Source organism: Penicillium angulare (genome assembly GCF_028827245.1).
Source record: "Penicillium angulare strain IBT 27051 chromosome Unknown utg000003l_segment0_segment0, whole genome shotgun sequence".
NCBI classification, from domain to species: domain Eukaryota; kingdom Fungi; phylum Ascomycota; class Eurotiomycetes; order Eurotiales; family Aspergillaceae; genus Penicillium; species Penicillium angulare.
The window spans coordinates 1812206-1830918 of NW_026623162.1; the positions used below are offsets into that span (position 1 = coordinate 1812206).

At 47.0% G+C, this 18713-nt stretch overlaps 8 protein-coding genes across 8 annotated transcripts; 3 read left to right on the forward strand and 5 right to left on the reverse strand.

Annotated features, from left to right (window-relative positions):
• Window positions 1-13: 13 nt before the first annotated feature.
• On the reverse strand, window positions 14-803 carry N7478_002837 (uncharacterized protein; the record flags this gene model as incomplete). Its single annotated transcript, XM_056919051.1, has 3 exons — window positions 14-653; window positions 706-721; window positions 776-803. The coding sequence occupies 3 exons, from the start codon at window positions 801-803 to the stop codon at window positions 14-16; spliced, it is 684 nt and encodes a 227-aa protein (XP_056782209.1).
• Window positions 804-1106: 303 nt separating this feature from the next.
• On the reverse strand, window positions 1107-3048 carry N7478_002838 (bifunctional hydroxyethylthiazole kinase/thiamine-phosphate diphosphorylase; the record flags this gene model as incomplete). The annotated part of the gene is made up of 7 exons (XM_056919052.1): window positions 1107-1361; window positions 1429-1529; window positions 1595-1971; window positions 2030-2437; window positions 2502-2637; window positions 2707-2883; window positions 2949-3048. The coding sequence occupies 7 exons, from the start codon at window positions 3046-3048 to the stop codon at window positions 1107-1109; spliced, it is 1554 nt and encodes a 517-aa protein (XP_056782210.1).
• Window positions 3049-4149: 1101 nt separating this feature from the next.
• Window positions 4150-5415, forward strand: N7478_002839 (translation initiation factor eIF5; the record flags this gene model as incomplete). The annotated part of the gene is made up of 1 exon (XM_056919053.1): window positions 4150-5415. The coding sequence occupies one exon, from the start codon at window positions 4150-4152 to the stop codon at window positions 5413-5415; it is 1266 nt and encodes a 421-aa protein (XP_056782211.1).
• A 453-nt stretch (window positions 5416-5868) lies between these two features.
• Window positions 5869-9419, reverse strand: N7478_002840 (uncharacterized protein; the record flags this gene model as incomplete). Its single annotated transcript, XM_056919054.1, has 2 exons — window positions 5869-9336; window positions 9387-9419. The coding sequence occupies 2 exons, from the start codon at window positions 9417-9419 to the stop codon at window positions 5869-5871; spliced, it is 3501 nt and encodes a 1166-aa protein (XP_056782212.1).
• Window positions 9420-10022: 603 nt separating this feature from the next.
• Window positions 10023-12934, forward strand: N7478_002841 (DNA ligase (ATP) CDC9; the record flags this gene model as incomplete). The annotated part of the gene is made up of 4 exons (XM_056919055.1): window positions 10023-10060; window positions 10182-12036; window positions 12102-12332; window positions 12389-12934. 4 exons carry the CDS (start codon window positions 10023-10025, stop codon window positions 12932-12934), a joined length of 2670 nt encoding a protein of 889 aa, XP_056782213.1.
• An 827-nt stretch (window positions 12935-13761) lies between these two features.
• N7478_002842 (uncharacterized protein) lies at window positions 13762-14748 on the forward strand (the record flags this gene model as incomplete). The annotated part of the gene is made up of 2 exons (XM_056919056.1): window positions 13762-13996; window positions 14078-14748. The coding sequence occupies 2 exons, from the start codon at window positions 13762-13764 to the stop codon at window positions 14746-14748; spliced, it is 906 nt and encodes a 301-aa protein (XP_056782214.1).
• Window positions 14749-15162: 414 nt separating this feature from the next.
• N7478_002843 (uncharacterized protein) lies at window positions 15163-15783 on the reverse strand (the record flags this gene model as incomplete). Its single annotated transcript, XM_056919057.1, has 3 exons — window positions 15163-15342; window positions 15424-15595; window positions 15653-15783. The coding sequence occupies 3 exons, from the start codon at window positions 15781-15783 to the stop codon at window positions 15163-15165; spliced, it is 483 nt and encodes a 160-aa protein (XP_056782215.1).
• Window positions 15784-16634: 851 nt separating this feature from the next.
• N7478_002844 (uncharacterized protein) lies at window positions 16635-18448 on the reverse strand (the record flags this gene model as incomplete). The annotated part of the gene is made up of 4 exons (XM_056919058.1): window positions 16635-16968; window positions 17215-17886; window positions 17953-18105; window positions 18201-18448. 4 exons carry the CDS (start codon window positions 18446-18448, stop codon window positions 16635-16637), a joined length of 1407 nt encoding a protein of 468 aa, XP_056782216.1.
• Window positions 18449-18713: the final 265 nt, after the last annotated feature.

Below are 18713 nucleotides of genomic sequence, written 5' to 3' on the forward strand. Positions count from 1 at the left end.
AACCTTCTCTGCTTCAGATCTTCGAAAAGACCTCCAAAGCTCCCTTCGTCTCTCCCTTCGTCTCCTTGACAAGCCCACTAACAGTCCTAAACGCGTCATGCTTCGCATCCCCCAAAATTTCAAACAACAAGCTCTCACTACTAGTAATAATAGCCCCCGCATCTCTCAATCGATCCAACGCAATCTTCCTCTCTTCCTTATTGATACTGCTCACGCCATCAACAAGAATATAAACTCGATGACCCTTAGCCAAAAGATCAAGAGTCGTTTGCGTAACACAGATATGCGTCTCAATACCAACGATGATAGCATCCAATGCTGCAGGGTCAGAGGGGAGCAATGCCTTGATCTCAGGCGTGATCATTGAGAATAGTGTTTTATCTACGTCGGCTTTGATGTGTGGGCCTTGGAGATGGGTGCTTAGTTCTGAGACGGTGTTGCCGAGTTTTGAGCGGTTTTGGGTCGTTATGTATACTGGGAATTGGAGGGTTGATGCTGCTCGGGCCATTTTTTCGGTTGTTGAGACTCTGAGGTTCAAGTTGTTAGTTGTCTTCGATGCAGGTGGGTGGATGGGTGGGTGAATTAATGGGTTAATGTACAGTTTGGAAAATTCGTAGATTCCATTGCGGAATTTATCTTGGATGTCGCAAACGCTTTATTGAATGGTTAGCTTGGGTTTGAGGTGAGAAGATGAGGTAGATGTACAAGAGTGCGGGGTTTCCTGGTTGTAGAGTGTGGTTAGCTGGGTTCAATTGTGTACTGTAGGGTTACGGACGAATTCGAGTTGTGCGGAGAGCAGCCATGGTGATTGAATTTGATATGTAGGTATGAGTCGATTTGGGTTAAAGGTATTAAGGAGTAGTAGAAGAGGTGTCGGTTGAAGAACGGCGAACCCCGGGAATCGGAGAGTGCGGGGAAGAAAATGCAATCGGCCGAGGGGAACTATGCACGAACTATGGGAGCTAACAAATAGATCTAGAAATTCAAAACAATCAAGATTTTGTATTTAATGTATCTGACCAGTTATGATTACAATTTAATGGATAGTATATAGGAGGGGTATTCAATGCTTTTATTTTCATCTATGAAATCATCTTTTTATAGATTTAGAGTTTTACCTCGTGCACCTTCGCTCGCCCAACAAACCAGCTATCATCGCCTTTTCCTGCGGCAGTGCGGATGGCATAGAGCTCATCGAGGAACGCAGGAACAAAGCTGCCTGGGCCGCGGACGTATTCTTTAGATGCTGCGTTTTCAGCTGCAATTTCGTACATCAGGATTCCGGACAAGACAGCGAGCAATCTATCGGAGCGGTGCGCTGTCAGGAAACAACCTGAAATGCTACCGATGGCACAGCCAGTCTAAAAGAACACAAAGTTAGTTAGATATTTGACACTTGCCTATAAGGAAAGAAACACTTGAACATACTCCTGTTACTTGTCCGAGGTATGGGTGACCGTTTTCTACTGCAATGACTCGTTCACCGTCGCTGAGGTAGTCAGTGGCACCGGTCAACAACACAACGTTTCCTAATTAAACCATGTTAGTAATTTTAACTTATTGTAGAAGCATATAAGCGACGAGATTGACTCACGCTCTCGGCGAGCAAGATCGCGGGCTAGCTTTGCCTTCTGCTGGCCATCGAGCGTACTGGGCCCACTGTCAACGCCGCGCTGCTGTACCGGACTACTACCCCAAACTTGGCGGATTTCGCCCTCGTTACCCTTGATAAGATCAAAATATCCTCCGGTCATGAGCTGAGAGACAGCGTTACGACGGATCTCTGTTGCAGCAGCACCGACGGGGTCATAGATTACCGGGTTGCCCCGGGAATTGTATGCCTTCACGGCCTTCTGGTAGTTTGATACGCTCTCGCTAGTCAGCGTACCCATATTGATTAGTAGAGCGCCATCAAACTTGCACAAATCTGTAGCCTCATCTCCATATGGGGACATAATAGGCGAAGCACCACTATGAATAATTGTTAACAAGATGATCATCAATATGAATCACCCAAAAGAAAACTCACATGGACAGAGCGACATTGGCAACGAAGTTAGCGACAACAAAATTAATCATGTTGTGTACCAATGGGTGTCCCTCGACCATTTTGCGCACAATCTGCGGCACTTCGTGCAACAATGCCTCGGCCTCGTTGGCTCGGGGAGCTTGTGTGGTCAATGCAAAGGGAGCAGGCGAGTTGATCAGCTTGGCGAACTCCTCAGCCGAAGCCTTGGGATCATCGGCTGCCACGATAGCGCTGACAATGGCTACTCCATCGAGAGCCTTCTTAGGAGATCGGGATTGGTAGAGAACTCGCTGGACATTGCTATGGTTGATGCCTCCAATAGCCACTGTTCCAACGGAGGAATCACTAATGGCACTTAGGATAGCCTGGGTCCCTGCAGTTCCAATGACTGATTTGGTATTAGTTTTTCTAAACGATAGCGTCATCCGGTTAGCCCTTGCGTTGCAGTATGCATTAAACCGCAGATACATACGTCGGGGTGGCGAACATCGTTCCGATGCCCAGGTAGTCAGCCCCATCGGCAATGGCTTTCTGAGCCTCATCCAGGGTAGAGGTGCTAATTCCAATAATGGCATCCTTGGGAAGAAGCTTTTTGGCTATATCAAATCCTGTAGTATGGAATATCAGACTCTGCGAAAGTTCCAAGACTTACAATGACAAGGATGGATGAAACTTACTCATATCATCTTGGCCAAGGTGAACGCCCTCCGCCCCAATGGCGAGAGCGACATCAACTCGGTCGTTGATGAGAAGAGGAACACCATATCGCTTCGTTACTTCGTGCAGTCTTTTAGCTGTATCAATCAAGTCTCCGGTATCGCTCTTTTTATCCCGGTATTGCACAATGGTGACACCTGCGCAGCGGTCGGGGGTTAAAAACGCGTACTAGGTATTCCACAGGATGGTATTTAGTTCTTACCTCCCTTCAATGCCTCTTCCACTACTGTACATAGATCCTGCCCCTTCAGGATTGCCGGGGTCGAGTCTGTGACCAGATACAGTGACAAGTCTACTGGCATTGCTGCGATCTTGCGGCTCCCCTTGGACCTTCAATTTCTTCGTAAATTTAAAAGACCAAAGAGAAGGCTTCGTTTAGCTCCTGATGCAAAGTGCAGTTATCCGATGTCTCACGCACAATTGACGCCAATAAAAAGTACACGGGAATTCGGTAATCAAACCGCGATCCCGGCCGCCGTTGGGGTTCTGGTGGGGCTCGGAGGGTTTGACCTCATTGCGCAGGACCAAGTTTGAGTTTCTCAAGTCCGAGTTTTCAAAGTTGAAAGTAACTTGTGATTGTTAATAGTATAGATATCTCATTGGTGCTTTTAATTTAGATAAATTGAATCTTCTCCTTCTACAAAACAAATGCCCATAGTGAGGTCCAGTAGGTAGTAAGTCAACGAAACAAACAGCACAAACTCCGACACGCACTTATGTCCGATACCACGTGCCTGATGACTCATCCACGGGCCCACCTAACAAAATCCGCTTTCTCTTTTCGTTTTCGCCCGCTCTGTTTCTCTTTCATCACACACAACTTCAGGCCTTCGACATCTTACTGCGAAGCCTTCCCTGCGTCAGCTGTCCAGACAGTTCACGCATCTACTTGAACGCTCCACTGATTGCCTCGGCATCGCCATCATCACTTTATCAAGAAACTTTTCTCAGGGTCTCCGGCCTTTGACTCGGATTCCCCCAAGAACAACCTCGGTCGTTCTCGTTCCAAAGAGACACCCGTCAAGGAAGTCGACTGCGAACTTGTCTATGTATTCGTCCTCCGTGCAACATTTCGAACACCACCTGCCGCCCAAGCTGCAAACGTTTCGCACGTCGAAACCTTGCAGTATACACCTTCGCTCTTGTGGCTGAACCTCCTCGGACCTGCCCTAAATCTGTGACCTATTCGTGAGCAATCACAATATCTAAACAAACAGAAACCCACTCTCCAAATTTTTTTTCCTCCAAAAAAATCCAATCAATTCATAAAAAATCGTCCTCGACACGCATGTCTTGTTCCGTCGACAAGATTTCGTTCAAGATCTCCTCCCGCTACCTTCTTCGCAAGAAAATCATTCCACTTTGGTGATCAAATTTCACCAACATAACCTCAAACCGTCATCATGGCCACCGTTAACATTCGCCGGGATGTCACCGATCCCTTCTACCGTTACAAGATGGAGAAGCTCCAGTCTAAGATTGAGGGCAAGGGCAACGGTATCAAAACCGTCATTGTCAACCTGAACTCAGTCGCTCAATCTCTCAGCCGTCCTCCTGCTTACTTGATCAAATACTTTGGCTTTGAACTTGGAGCCCAGGCCAACGCTAAGCCTACCGATGAACGTTGGATCATCAACGGTGCCCATGAGTCTAGCAAGCTTCAGGACTACCTTGACGGCTTCATCTCCAAGTTTGTGCTTTGCAAGAAGTGCAAGAACCCCGAGACTGATGTCATCATCAAGGATGAGAAGATCACCCTGGACTGCAAGGCCTGTGGTCAGCGTTGTGACGTTGATCCTCGCCTGAAATTGAGCACCTTCATTGTTCGTAACAACCCCAAGGGTGGCAAGAAGGAGAAGAAGGACAAGAAGGCCCGTCGCGAGGCCAAGAAGGAGAAGTCCCAGTCCAACGGAGACCAAGATGCCAGCCCTGGTGACAGCAATGGATCCGAGAACGGTGAGGAGAATGGTTATGACGATGATGAGGCTCTTGAGGCTGGCAGTGATGATGAGTTGGTCCGCCAGGCCAAGGACCTTCAGCTTGACGAGGAAATCAAGGACGATGATTGGGCCGTCGACCTCTCTGAGGCGGCCATCAAGGCCCGTGCCAAGGACCTTCCCGATGACCTCAAGCGCTCGCTAGTTCTGGAGGAAGCCGATGAGGATGGTGCCGACGGTCCTTCCTCATACGAACAACTTGGTAGCTGGATCATCGAGACTGCTGAAGAGAAGGGTGGTGTCACCAAGGTCAGCGACATTGAGATCTACAAGAAGGCCAAGGACTTCGGCATCGAGACCAAGCACAAGACTCTCGCCGTTCTGGCCCAGAGTATCTTTGACGAGAAGATTGTCAAGCAGATTGAGGACCGTGCTCCTCTTCTCAAAAAGCTGATTACCTCCGAGCGTCACGAGAAGGCCTTCCTTGGCGGTACCGAGCGCTTCGTCGGCCAGGATCGCCCCGCTTTGATTGCGCAGATCCCCGCCATTCTTCTTGGTTACTACCAGAATGAAATTGTCTCCGAGGAGACTCTTAAGACCTGGGGTGCCAAGGCTAGCAAGAAATATGTCGACATCTCGACCAGCAAGAAGGTCCGCAAGTCTGCCCAGCCCTTCCTGGAGTGGTTGGAGACCGCCGAGAGCGAGGACGAGAGTGACGAGGAGAGCGAGTAGACGTGTTTTCAACATCTATCTCACTTGCTTTTTTGGACTTTTTGCTCCCTCCGATTGTTGCTTCTTGATGTCACTTCGGTTCTATCTGTCTGGGTATGCTCATCCACATGGGCCCAGTTAGTCTGAATGTTTAGTTACCTAGTATCTTAGTTTTCACCGACCAATCGTCACTCATTTATCACTATTACAATTTGCATCCTTTTTACCTCTGTATATTCGTAAAACCCGAGGCTAGATACTCAGGGACTAAAGCAGAGTTTAGATATTGATCTACGATCCGACCAGTTTTATCACCGTTCTGTCCACGGTGCCAATGCAGACCAGAAATCAAAAGAATATCTGCTACGGGAAACGAAATTCATGAAAAACAGCAGGAGAATATTGTATCCTTGAATATTTACAATTAGACCTAGATAGCAATTATCGTAGATGGCTCATATCTAGATATCGGCTTCATGCAAATTCCAACACTTCACCATCCACCTCCACAGACATACCATATTCTTGAACTTCAACAATAGACCCTGTAGAAGCGGAACTCTGGGCCTTGTTCTTTTCATGTACAAAAATGAACCAAGTAAGATCCGCGTTCCAAGTCTCCATGGAATGGATAGCATCATTCACGGATCCAAGCATACTCTGCTGTGCGGGGTCTAATCCAGAAGCACCCACAGAACGGGAATCGGTCCCACTGTGGTACTGGAAATAATATTCCGGTCCAACGAAGAGCGAAATCCATGCCCCAAGGATCTCACAGATACGATCTCCTGTTTCCAGCGGGAGGCGAACACGGGTAAGAATCGTGAGAAACAAGGAGATAAGAGCTCTCCATAAAGAATGGTGTGACGTGAAGGCGCTTGAGCCAGGAGTGGGAGTTGTAAGAGCGAGAGAAGAAGTAAATGGTAGATCTGAGTATAGATTATCGCTCTCAAAGTCTACAGATTGAATGAGAGAGGCCGGGGGTGTTGGTTTGCGGGACTCGTTACGCTGTTGGCGGTTGCGACGGTTATTCGCTGCTTCTGCGTCTTGTCGGACCTTTGTCCATACACGCTGGTATAAACGATCCCAGCGGGGAAACTCGGGTTCGATACGAGTGGCCATGAAATCCCCTGCACCCTTGCACATTGCTTCAATAGCTTGACAAGCTGTTGTTATGACGAATGTTTCTTCTTGGAAGGCCTGGGTATCGGGTTGGGTGGAGGGGCGGGTTGAGTTAGAAGATTGGGAGATTAGACTATTCGAAGAGGATTCGGATGCCAAGGACGAAGGAAATATGATCCTTGATGCGACGGAATTCCATAAGTCATTTATGAGTGGTAGGAAGCTGTTCTCGTTTTTAGAAAGAGTTGGAAGTGTATCGATGAGGATGGCGAGGAGGGAGCGTCGAAGGTATGGTGATGGGGAAGATAGATGAGATGGAATAGATTTAACGATATGAAGCAGGAGGGAATGGGTCTTGCTCAATGGCTTTTCAGCATCCTCAGGCTCTTTTGGTGGGGGTAGAGGCTCGTCGGCATCAATCTTGTTCAACAATTCTTCGATAGTCTCGGGTTCTGTGGGTGGTTTCTCGTATGTCTCTGACCAAGGCTTCTTTGGATGGGGAATCACCCCATCATCATCCATGCCTTCTTCCGCGTCATGCATGGCTCGCTTAGCTTTTCTGTTTGCGATATTTGCAGCAAGGGCCGAAATTGAAAGATGCTTGATTTGAGACTTGCGGTGGTCGTGAGGTCCACTTTCTCTACCATCGTCAATAGTCAAGAGAGATGGCTTTTGGGATCCCGCTGCAACAATGGCTGCTAGACATTTGAACAACATTTCAACAAGCTTGGGGTAGCCATGGTACAGGTCGATTATACCAAAAATGGAATCAACAACGTCATCCAAGTAAGGGACAAGGCGTGGACCAGAAAGCTTCACCATCATGAACAAAACTTGGGGTGGGTATGGTGACACATCAAAGGTATTCAACTTCAAGGCCACTGAGTTGACTAGATAGTCGACATTCTCTATGATCATGGTACTTGTGTCCGGGTAATTGCAGGCCTGTGTCAAGACATTCAAACATATCATAGCATGTCTTTGAAGGGAAGAATTGTTAGATGCCAGTAATTGCAGAGTAGGATACAATGCATCCATAAGCTCAGGTCGAAATGCCTCGCCCAGTTGTTGGGCTTGAAGAGCAACTGCCTCGAGGGCAAGTGCTAACGCTCGCCAGTCACCAGATCCATCAGCTGGAAGTTCAGTCAAAATGATTAGAGCATTGTAATATAGTTCGTCAATCATCGTAGCACGGTTCGATACTGAAAAGCTTTGCTGCATGCTATTATCCTCCAGGAAGTCGTCAAAAATAGCCATGGATTGAGATTGCGAGCGGAGAGATGTCAGAGCCAGCCAGAAAGAGCTAACCACCGTTTCATTGGACCCAGATCGTATTTGATTGACAATGAACCGGGTTATCTCATTTCCAGACTCGGATAGATTCAGCCTAATGATCATAGACCGCAGGTCTTTCAGGGTCTGCTGTTGACTTTGATGTTCAAGCAGTACAGATGGGAATTCCAATGATTGATAATCAGGGCCGACTATGTCCAGATTCAAGGCCTCCGGACTAACAGACGCCAAAGGCTGAAGAATATTTGTGTTCAGTTTGACAACGGCGCTAACACTGTTGCTTAGTCCGGAGGCCAAGCTATTTGTGAGCATCTCTGACCCTGACTGAACCTGAGATATGACCTGAAATGCCGTGGAAATTTGGCGAATCCCCCACTGTTTGGCTGTCTCATCACTACTTTTCATGATTCGTGGGAAAGATACAAGCCAGTTGTGAAGGGATTCCTTGAGGGATTCCAGAACCACAGGGTAAGTAGTCGTAAGATGGAGAAGGGTTTTATAAGCGTCATTCGGTTCTTCATATTCTTTGTCAGCGAGCACGACAATGGTGTCAGTCATAAGAGAAATAGCATCTTTAAGAGTGACCTGGCAATCTTCAATGACCATGACACACAGCTCCAGCAATGCAGTCTGGACCTCGTGCCTTTGATGACGTCGTACTTGAATGACGTTAACCAGTGCCAATTTGATTTGTGTAGTCGTGGCCTTCAGCCAAGCCTGGTCCAAGGCCAATGTCTCGCTTTGGGGATCGACAAGTTTGGGCTTTTGGATAGTAGCAGCAACATGATCATTGAGAACAGATTTCAGAAGATAATTCAGTATACGCAAAGAGATCTGTAGTAATTTGTATGACCGGCGAACTTGTGTTGTGGGCTTTAGCACTTTGGCTAATGCGGAGACTGTTCTTGGCATAATGCTTGCTAGAACCACACGATCTGAGATTCGAGCGTAGAGAGCTTTCATAGCTTTCGCAGCAGATATGCAGACATCGTCGGACCTCTGATCTACAAGGCCTTCCAGAAGAATGTAAACCGTTTGATCCACAACTGTTGCGGTTCCAATCTCATGAAAGATCGTCTGTTCGGCAACTGGGCCCTCCAACACTTCAAATATCACATTTAAACATTCAAACCCAGCAGTAGATAGCTCCTCTGCCGCTTGTGCTTTCAAGGGCTCCTTTCCATCAACATTATTGGGGGATCCTCCCACAATCAATGTTAGCAGTATGATCAACTGCTTGCCTAATGCAGGGACTAGTCGGTCACGCCACCCATATGCCACTAATATATGCAAGCATTTGACTGCTAGCTCGATGCATCGTACCGGGAGTCGTTGCGTCTGATTAAAGATATTCGTGAGGGGGAAGAAGGCGTATTCCGCAAGCTTCTCATCGAGCGAATTCTTTTCTGAAAGGTCCTCCAGAACATAGTGTAGAGGCTCGAGGGCTCGGGTCAGATCAGCAGCAGAGCTGTTATTTCCTCGGAAAGCCAGGCCGACGGCACTTAGCTCTACACATGGTGTTCGTAGCTGTTATGTTCATTAGCATAGCTTTGAACCGGGTTGTCGGCCTTACATACTCGCTTGAATGATTCCTGCCGTTTGGATTCCATTTCGGCAAGTTGTGTGATTGCTGGAATTAGGTAGGCCGCATCCCTCTACTAAGTATGGCCAGTCTGTTGATAAGTTCACAACTAACAAATCCATCCCAGACTGTGACTTGCTCGTTTATTTGAATGGCTGAACAGCTCGGAGTGGGATGCGTTGCCGCCTTCACAATTCTGCCAGATATTATATAGGCGGTGATTGTTGACCTTGCCAAATGTGGTAAGATGTCTGAGTAGATCCCACGTGACTATGACCGCGGTCGCGTCGCGTGCAGATGGCGATGCTGCCTGGGTCAAGAGCTCTAAATTGTTGATGCTGCCTGCTAGTGCTTGATTTTTGGTTTTTCTACTTAAACAAGCCCAAGTCCACTCCTTGTAGTAATTGTCAGATTGAATCGCCCTATGCGCCCTATCAATTCCGCATTTGCGCCTTCATCGCTATTCTGCTCCAATTCTCGGCTCCGCATCAACTCCGGACGTTTGCTGCAATCCCTCGACTTTTTTGATGGGCATAGTTCGTTTTTTCTATGGTCGCAAAGTCACTCAATATTACCACGTCATTTCCACGCTCCCGGATTTTCACCACGGCCTTTGGGTCCACATATCATCATGGCAGATGACAAGAGTAGCAGACAAGCTACACTGGGGTACGTGCGCGATTCCCAATTGACCATCGGGTGTGTAGCTCAGATGTTGGGGGAATATATCCGTGGCTACAGCTACGATTTGATAACCTGAATGCTAACGTGATACCTCCCCTTTTTCCAGTCGGTTCTTTGGCTCAGATGCGAACTCCAACCAAGCTCCTAAGAAGCAGACAACGTTGGCCTTCGGTGGAAAGAGGCAACGAGCGACTAGCGATAATGTAGAGGAGAATACAGAAAATGCTGCTGGCGCGAGTAAGGATGCTATGGTCGATGTCAAAGATGAGGATGAAATAGACGTCCACGCTCAAGCGAACCCAACAGAAGCCGCCAAAACTTTGAAACGCGAGAAAGTTGAGGTGGATGAAGAAAGCGACAACTCAGATGTGCAGCCTGTTTCAAAACGAAGACGCAAGGTCACCAAAGAAGGTTCCTCTCCGGCTCCCAAGAAGAGCCCCAAAAAGAGTCCCAAAAAGAGTCCCAAAAATGCTACACCTTCCCCGAAGGCCTCCAAATCGCCCAAAAAGGAGGCCGCATCGCCATCCCCCAAGCCAATCTTGAAGAAAGCTTCAGGAGAAGAAACACCTGAAGAGGAGACCAAATCTGACCAAGATGAGGAGGAGCAATCAGAATCCGAAGGGGAAGATGAGGTTAAGCCAGACGTTAAAAAAAAGACAACAAAGACAATGGAAAAAGTGCAGGCCACCCTACAGTCGAGTGGAAAAGATCTATATCCGGACTGGAAAGCCGGTGATCCAGTCCCTTATGCTGCGCTGTGCACAACATTCTCTGAGGTTGAGAAGACTTCTAAACGTCTAGCTATCATGGCTTTCTGCTCTCAATTTCTCCAACAAGTTTTACGCTTAACCCCCGACGATTTACTTCCAACTGTTCAATTGATGATCAACAAGCTGGCTGCGGATTATGCTGGAATTGAATTAGGAATTGGAGAGTCGCTCATTATGAAGGCCATTGGAGAATGTACAGGTCGCAGTCTAGCTGTCATCAAGAGTGATCAACATGACATTGGCGATTTAGGGCTGGTGGCTGCTAAGAGTCGATCCAATCAGCCTACCATGTTCAAGCCCAAGGCATTAACCGTTCGCGGAGTGCATGAAGGTTTGCTAGGCATCGCTAAGGTCAGCGGACATGGATCTCAAGACAAAAAGATCTCAGGAATTAAAAAGCTCCTTTCTGCGGCAGATGTCGCAACAACAGGTAAAGGCTCCAAGGGTGTTGATATTACCAAAGACAAGGGTGGGCCAAGTGAGGCCAAGTTCATTGTGCGCTTCCTGGAAGGTAAATTGAGACTGGGTCTCGCTGAAAGGACCGTGCTTGTATCGCTAGCTCAGGCAATCGTGTCCCATGAAGCAGCGGCGGAAGGCAAGAAAGCGTCCGCTGAAAAGATGGCCGAGGGTGAATCTGTCCTCAAGACAGTCTACAGTGAGCTGCCCTCCTACGAAACTATCATCCCAGCTGTGCTAGAGCATGGCCTTTTCAAACTCTCGGATGTTTGCAAGCTGCAGCCCGGTATTCCTCTAAAGCCCATGCTTGCCAAACCCACCAAATCCATCACTGAGGTTCTTGACCGCTTTGAAGGAAAGGAATTCACATGCGAATACAAGTATGATGGAGAGCGAGCACAGATTCATTTTGTTGCTCCAAGTGCTATTAAAGACTTTCCCGGCTCGACTGCCACATTACAAAAAGATAGCAGAGGCCACTCAGCTATTTTCTCACGAAATTCTGAGGACCTATCAAAAAAATATCCCGACGTGTTAGGCAAGCTTGACAGTTGGGTCAAAGATGATGTTACCAGCTTCGTGTTGGACTGTGAGACTGTCGCTTGGGACATGGAAGCCAAAAAGGTCTTGCCGTTCCAGCAGCTGATGACTCGAAAGCGAAAGGACGTAAAGGCGGAGGATGTCAAGGTCAAGGTTTGTGTTTTCGCCTTTGATCTTCTATTCTTCAATGGAGAGGTAAGATATGATTCCAATGACTTCAATATGCACGTTATCTCTGCAGCTGCTAATCTATGCAATAGCCCTGTGTCAAGAAGTCTCTTCGGGAACGTCGTAACCTGTTGCACGAATGCTTTCAACCAATCGAAGGCGAATTTCAATTCGCACAATATGGCAACACCAATGTCCTTGACGAGATCCAAGAAATGTTAGAAGATAGTGTCAAGTCATCATGTGAAGGATTAATGGTGAAAATGCTGGACACCGCCGAGAGTGGCTATGAGCCAAGTAAGCGAAGTCGGAATTGGCTGAAGGTACGCTCAACCCACTGCACTTCCTCTACACCAGACTCTTCTAACATCAAAATCAGGTCAAGAAAGATTATCTTGCTGGCGTTGGTGACTCCCTAGATCTCGTCGTCCTTGGTGCTTACTATGGTCGCGGAAAGCGTACCTCTGTGTACGGTGCTTTCCTTCTGGCTGCCTACAACCCAAATAACGATACATACGAGACTATTTGCAATATCGGTACCGGATTTTCAGAGGCAGCACTAGAAGAATTCCACAAGGAGCTGTCAGAAACGGTCATTGATCGGCCAAAGCCCTTCTACTCTCACTCGAGCGTGAACAAGGACCAGCCAGATGTGTGGTTCGAGCCTCGGCTGGTTTGGGAAGTGAAGACCGCTGATCTAACCCTCAGTCCGCGGTACAAGGCGGCAGCAGATGAATTCGAGGGAACAACTGGTGGTGGTAAAGGTGTTTCATTACGTTTCCCCCGATTTATCAAGTCTCGCGATGATAAGAAGCCAGAACAAGCAACGACTACCCGTGCCGTGGCAGAGATGTACCGCAAGCAAGAAGCGGTGGCCAAGGAGAATGCGGGCAAGAAGGGTGTTGATGATGATTTTGAGTATTGAGCTTGAATTTTGGAGGCCTTCGCAGTCGGTCTACAAAGCATTGGATGCATTGGCGGTTTTTCTTTCCTTTTTTTTCCTTTGAAGCATCATGTCATCATTTATCAAAACCTCGATACCATCTGAAATCCAGTGTTTTACAAACAACTCTATTTATAATCTTGTTTGGAAAGGGTTTATTCACGTCAATCTCGATCAAGCACGTATATTAGCAAGCATGGGGATTGCACTGTAGTGTTATGCGTTTCTGAGTGGATGTACATGTATCAGCACGGAACTGGGTAGTCGATAGATAATACGAGTGCCTCCAGTTGTGCGTGTGACTAGTTGTGCGTCTCAACTTTATTCCCAGGCTGAGGCGACCATTTACCTCTCAGGCCGCAAAACGAGTCTTTTCCTCCTTTCAATCATGTATTTAACGAATTCTTTCATGCCATGTTGTTTCAAGCCAACCGAGACAATTATCTATTTGATTAGTCTAGAAGGTTTCTTTCTGTATATGCTTCAAGCCGCTGGAAGATCTAGAATGTAGATTAGCCTAACTCAGTGCCTTGTCTCAGACATTGCAGAACTTATTTCTCCCAGTTTGACCACTTGTGAGTGCTTCTCTGTCTGTTTTGTTTGCATGCAACGCCGCTTTCCAGCGTTTGAAAAAAAAAGGTCCCATTGCTCTGGGTCCCCATGATAGAAGTCTACCTCATCTCTCACTTCTTCTTCCTTTCTCTTCTCCCCACCACCCAACACCTGCCAGTGGCACCTAGCCTCGAAAATCCCCCTATGCCATCATATTTGCTGTTCTAAGTACCACCCATCTTTCCTTTCTTACAAACATGCCCCGAAACAAGAAAGGTCGCCCAGGACGCAAGAACACGCCAAATGCTGGAAGCTCTGCCCAGACCACTCAGTCTCAGCGGCCTGTCGATTCTGCTGCCTCTGACATCGTTATGGGCTCTACTGAGCCTGCGACCCCGATCATTCCATCAATCACCCCTGCTGTTGAGGCGAGCTCCTCGTCTACCTCAGTCAAGCAGGTATCTGAACAAAATGCTTCACAGAGCAACGCAGGTGAGAGAGAATGCGCCCCGCAACTGTCTTATAAACACCTCCAAACACACAGATAGAACCCTCAATCTAACACAATGACAGCTGAGCCATTCGAATCAGCAGATTCGGCCCAGCCCCGCGCCAAAAAGGCCAAGATTGAAGAAGAGGATGAAAAGCTCCCACCTCTCGTGCCACCCCGGGGCTCAGGTGCTCCAACCCCCAGCCCCAGTGGCGCCCTGTTACTCCCAGAGTCGCCCCCAGAGTCAGATATGTCCTCGAATGAGGCACTCGATTATGACGACCCGGATGACTCAGACTCAGACAGTGAATCCATCGAGGGCAGGCCCTTCAAAGCGATGGCCCGTCAGCGAACCCGAAAGTACGTGAACGCCTTCCTGGATAAGGGCAAAGACAAGCACTTTGTGGATATGAAGATTGATCCTCTTCTTGGTTGCGAAAGTTACTATCCCTGGGTTTTTGCAATTGAGATTCAGCTCAAGATGCATCAGGTCTGGGAGGTTGTTGAGGATGATCTGTGTCCGTTGTCGAAGACCGACGATCTGTACATTTGGTATGAGCGGATGAAGGATGTTGCGTGTGCGGTTATCTATGCGAATGTTGGGCAGACTGTTCGGAAGAATGGGTGCTTTATTAACACGATGAAGTCTGGAGATCCGACAGAAGTCATGAGCCATCTTTATTCTCATTATGGGCATTTTGGTGATGAGATTGATGGCCCCAATGAGAGTGACGGTAGTGATGAGTTGGATTAAGTTGTGAACCCACTCATCCTTTGTGATCTTTTCACCCATGTGGTGTTGATGGTGCTTCATGGCTGGGTTGGTCGGGTCGAAGATCGTGGATATGCGTGAGTGGGTGTGAATGATATCCTTAACATGAGATTATTACCTGGCTTTGAAACATGTGTCTTATTTCGTGTTTCCTGTCTTCGAGAATATCCTGTGGCGGATCGGCACAATATCTTGATTTAAACTTGAATATGATTACCATTTAGCCAGCTCAACTCAACTGAATGAAGCCCTTACTCCGATATCACAAATCTTGATATTCATTCACCCTTACATCTTACAAACATTTCTTCGCCTTTTCGATAATACATTTCCAATGTTCAACCCATTACTGTTGACTTCAAGTTCATGTACCTTCTGAGGTTCAAACAGACTAGCCTATACCTGAGGGCGAGTAGGTGAAACAGTCCCTTTAACCTTCGCCGTCTCCGTCTCCCCCTCCCCTTTCTGACTCTTCCCAGGCTCATTAACGAATGGATTCATAGTATCAGCATTCGAAAGTCCCTGCTGCTTGAACGAAATACTATTAGGTCCCTTTGTGGAGCCCATAGCTCTCGGCTGTGAACCATGAATTAGTCTTGCATTTTTCAAGTACAATGCCAAGCGCATTGCTATTTCCCCAATTCATGAAGGACATACCTCATCATACGCTGGACCCTTAGATGTATCCTGCTGATTTCCCTCTGCGGCACTTTCATACTCCTGATTTGCTCCATGGGTCTTTGACAAATGCCCCTCTTTCAAATTCTTAGAGCCACGAGGCCAAAGATAAAATACAGCTGGAATGCCAATAACGAGCGAGATGAGTTTCCTAATTCAAGTTGCCGATGTTAATCACAATCCTTGAATTCTTTTTGGGGCATCTCACAATCTAGAGTTGGACCCGCCTTGACTTGGATTGCTGGTTGCGAAACCCCTGCAATTTAAGGCATGGGTACGAGGCTGAAAGCCACGACAGATTTGTGCGACTTGGAGAGATGGCCGAGTAAAAGTTGACATGATTGGATTTTAGAATATTCGAAATATGGTGTTTGCCAGTTTTTCGAGGATATTTGGGAGGGTAGAGAAAGGAAAGTTCTGTATACGTTAATCAAAATTTCCTCTTTATCAGTACCATTTACAACGTGGACTTCAAGTTGAACTTAAAAAAATTGAACTAGAATGTTACATCATTTTCTGTAAAAATATTCTTGGTGGAAACTATACAGGAATTCATATTTTAAGCTGGTTTTGGGTACGAAACTTGATTTTTGTACTAGATAATCATGACGTATTCGATATATAACATGCCTTATGTGAATGACTCAGACTATTTGAACATCAAGATAGATGAATATATTATGGATCTATAAATGGCTATGACACATTTATCTGGCAATATAAGTGGGGTTGTGGTCGTTGATAAAGGCAGAGAAAGCATGAGGCTATTCGGAGGTTAATTCGGTTCAGCTCATTGGTGGATGTTTTGCCGGTAAGGAAGTGGCTAGTAGTCGATAACTCAGTCATCAAACATTTGAACTAATACAGACAAATGGACGCCTTGTTAAGCTTCAAATATTGCATTTTATGTATAGACAAAGGATATTTGATTTCAATACCATCAAATCCATTATTCTGGCTGCACATGTGTATGACAAGAGCATAATTCATCCTTAAAATTCAACATAACCACTAACCATAGCCCTGGAGTTAGTCATAGCCATATCCGCTAAGATAATCCGACCATCTCAATCTCGAATCTAATAGTACAAGAACCATTACATAAACCTCCATTATTTCGCCCAGCCTCAAATTTCCATGAAACTCCAGAACGCAGAAGGCCAAAACCTAAGGCGAACAAATATCGTCAACTACACGTCAGGCGTTGGACCCCTTTCAAGATCCCTAAGTATCGAATCAACATCGATTCCCATTCGTTTCAACTCTCCGTTAGACGCAGGAAGAGGGAACCACATAGTCATTCCTGCTGGGTCGAAATCTGATGGTATTGAAAATGGAGGCTGGCAAATAACAACGGGAGCATCACCAGTGGTCGAGCTAGTAGCGTTAGATGGTTGAGTAGCAGCGGGAGATTGTATACCAGTAGTATCCTGAATAGCAGCAGAAGACCGAGCACCAGCAATAGCCTGGGCAGCTTCAGTAGCTTTGGCAGCAGCTATACGAGACTTGAGCGCAGAAGAGGGTCTGGTAGGAATAGCAATCGGTCTGCCAATCCCAGAAATAGTAATACCATGCTTAGTAGGTGACTTTTTCGTAGGCGATACCTTAACAGCACCGGTCGCAGAAGCAGAACCAGCAGTAAAAGTGCTAGAACTAGATGCATACTCAGAAGTAGAGCCAGAACCAGAGCCAGAGCCAAGGCCAGTAGCATTTCCAGTTACAGTCACAGCCCCCTTGACACTCCCAGAAATCTCACTGGGAGTAACGCACCTCGCCGCAGCCGCAGCAGCAGCAAACAAATCAGCCGGAATAGGAGTAGGACGAACAGGACAAAAAGCCCCGAGTCGACCCGCCTCAAACGCCACATTTGTAGCCTCATTGGGATGAGAAAAGGGCTTGACAATATTGAAAGTATTTTCGAGGTCAGAAACAAGACGTTCATTAGTGCTTGAACCTCGAGAACTAGGCGGTCGACAATAGTGAGTAGAATTTGTTGAGAGAACCTCTCGGACCTGTCGGGCATTTTCTTCAGCTCTGAATGCAGCTACGAGTAGCTGGTTCTCGATTTCTAGGTTTGCGATGTGAATTTTAGGATTTGTAGAGATTGCAGGGTTCGTGTTAGAAGTCGAACCTGAGACTGGTTGAATGGTAGGAGGAGCAAGAGGGAGCTTAGTAGGATCCCCGACCTGGGTCTTTGCATTTTGGCGAGGGGCCACTGGTTGAGCAGGTCCTTGTTTGGGTTTGGAAATTGCTAAAGACTGCGGTAGAGGTGATGATGTCTTGCTTGTTGTAGGTGCCGGTGCCGCGGGCTGGGAGGGCACGGGTTTCGTGAAGATAATCGGCTGTGTGGAGAATGGTGGCTGGGTACTTAATACTGGATTTCCGTATGCAACTGGTCTCATGTGTAGAGGAATAGGGACAGGTCTAAGCTTGGAAATGGAGCTGAGTGATCACATGGAATTAGCAAACTTGACTCGTAAAGATGATAGGGTGTATGCAGATGTGTACCTAGGTATTAGCTCAGCGAAGACCTCGTTGAACTTCGCTTTATCGTGTCCGCCTAGTAGATATGAGAGCTGGATGCGAAGGCAGTTGTTCTCGTGTTTTTCTCTTAGATAAAGGTCACGGAGTTTCGTGACTTCGTCTTCTAGGAGGAGGGTTCTGGAATTGAATGATATCAGTATGTGTAACATCTGAGGGAACGACGCGGAGAAGAAAACAGTGAAAGAGGAAAGTGAAAAGGAAGCAACGCGTACTTGGCTAGGATATTCTGCGCCGAAACAGGCAATTCGTCAATACATTTATTGATCTCCTCTGAATCCATTCCTTCAAACATATCCGTGGTCTCGTGTTCAGGGGCATCGGGGGCACCGGGGACATCGGGGACACCGGGGGCGTTTTGTGCGGCTGGGCTCCTGGTATCTTCACGATATGGGTCTCCAGCTGTCTTCTTCGGAGGGGACCTGGGGCATTTCTTTTTGCGGGAGTTGATGGTGCGAACCATGTTGACAGGTGTTGATTTTGATGTTGAAGCTGTTGACTGTTTGTTTTGAATGTGTTGTGAGGAGAGAAGGAGGATGGGTGAGTAGGCGAATGGGGTGCGAGGTGGAAATTGAAATGGAAGGTGGTGGTGGCGTGAGTTATATTGGCCTACCTATTGTACAGACGCAATGAGAATAGATATAAACTACATATTCAAACATCGGCACTTTATATAATCAGTATATTGACATTGTTTAACTGTACTAAATCAGACACCGACAAAATCG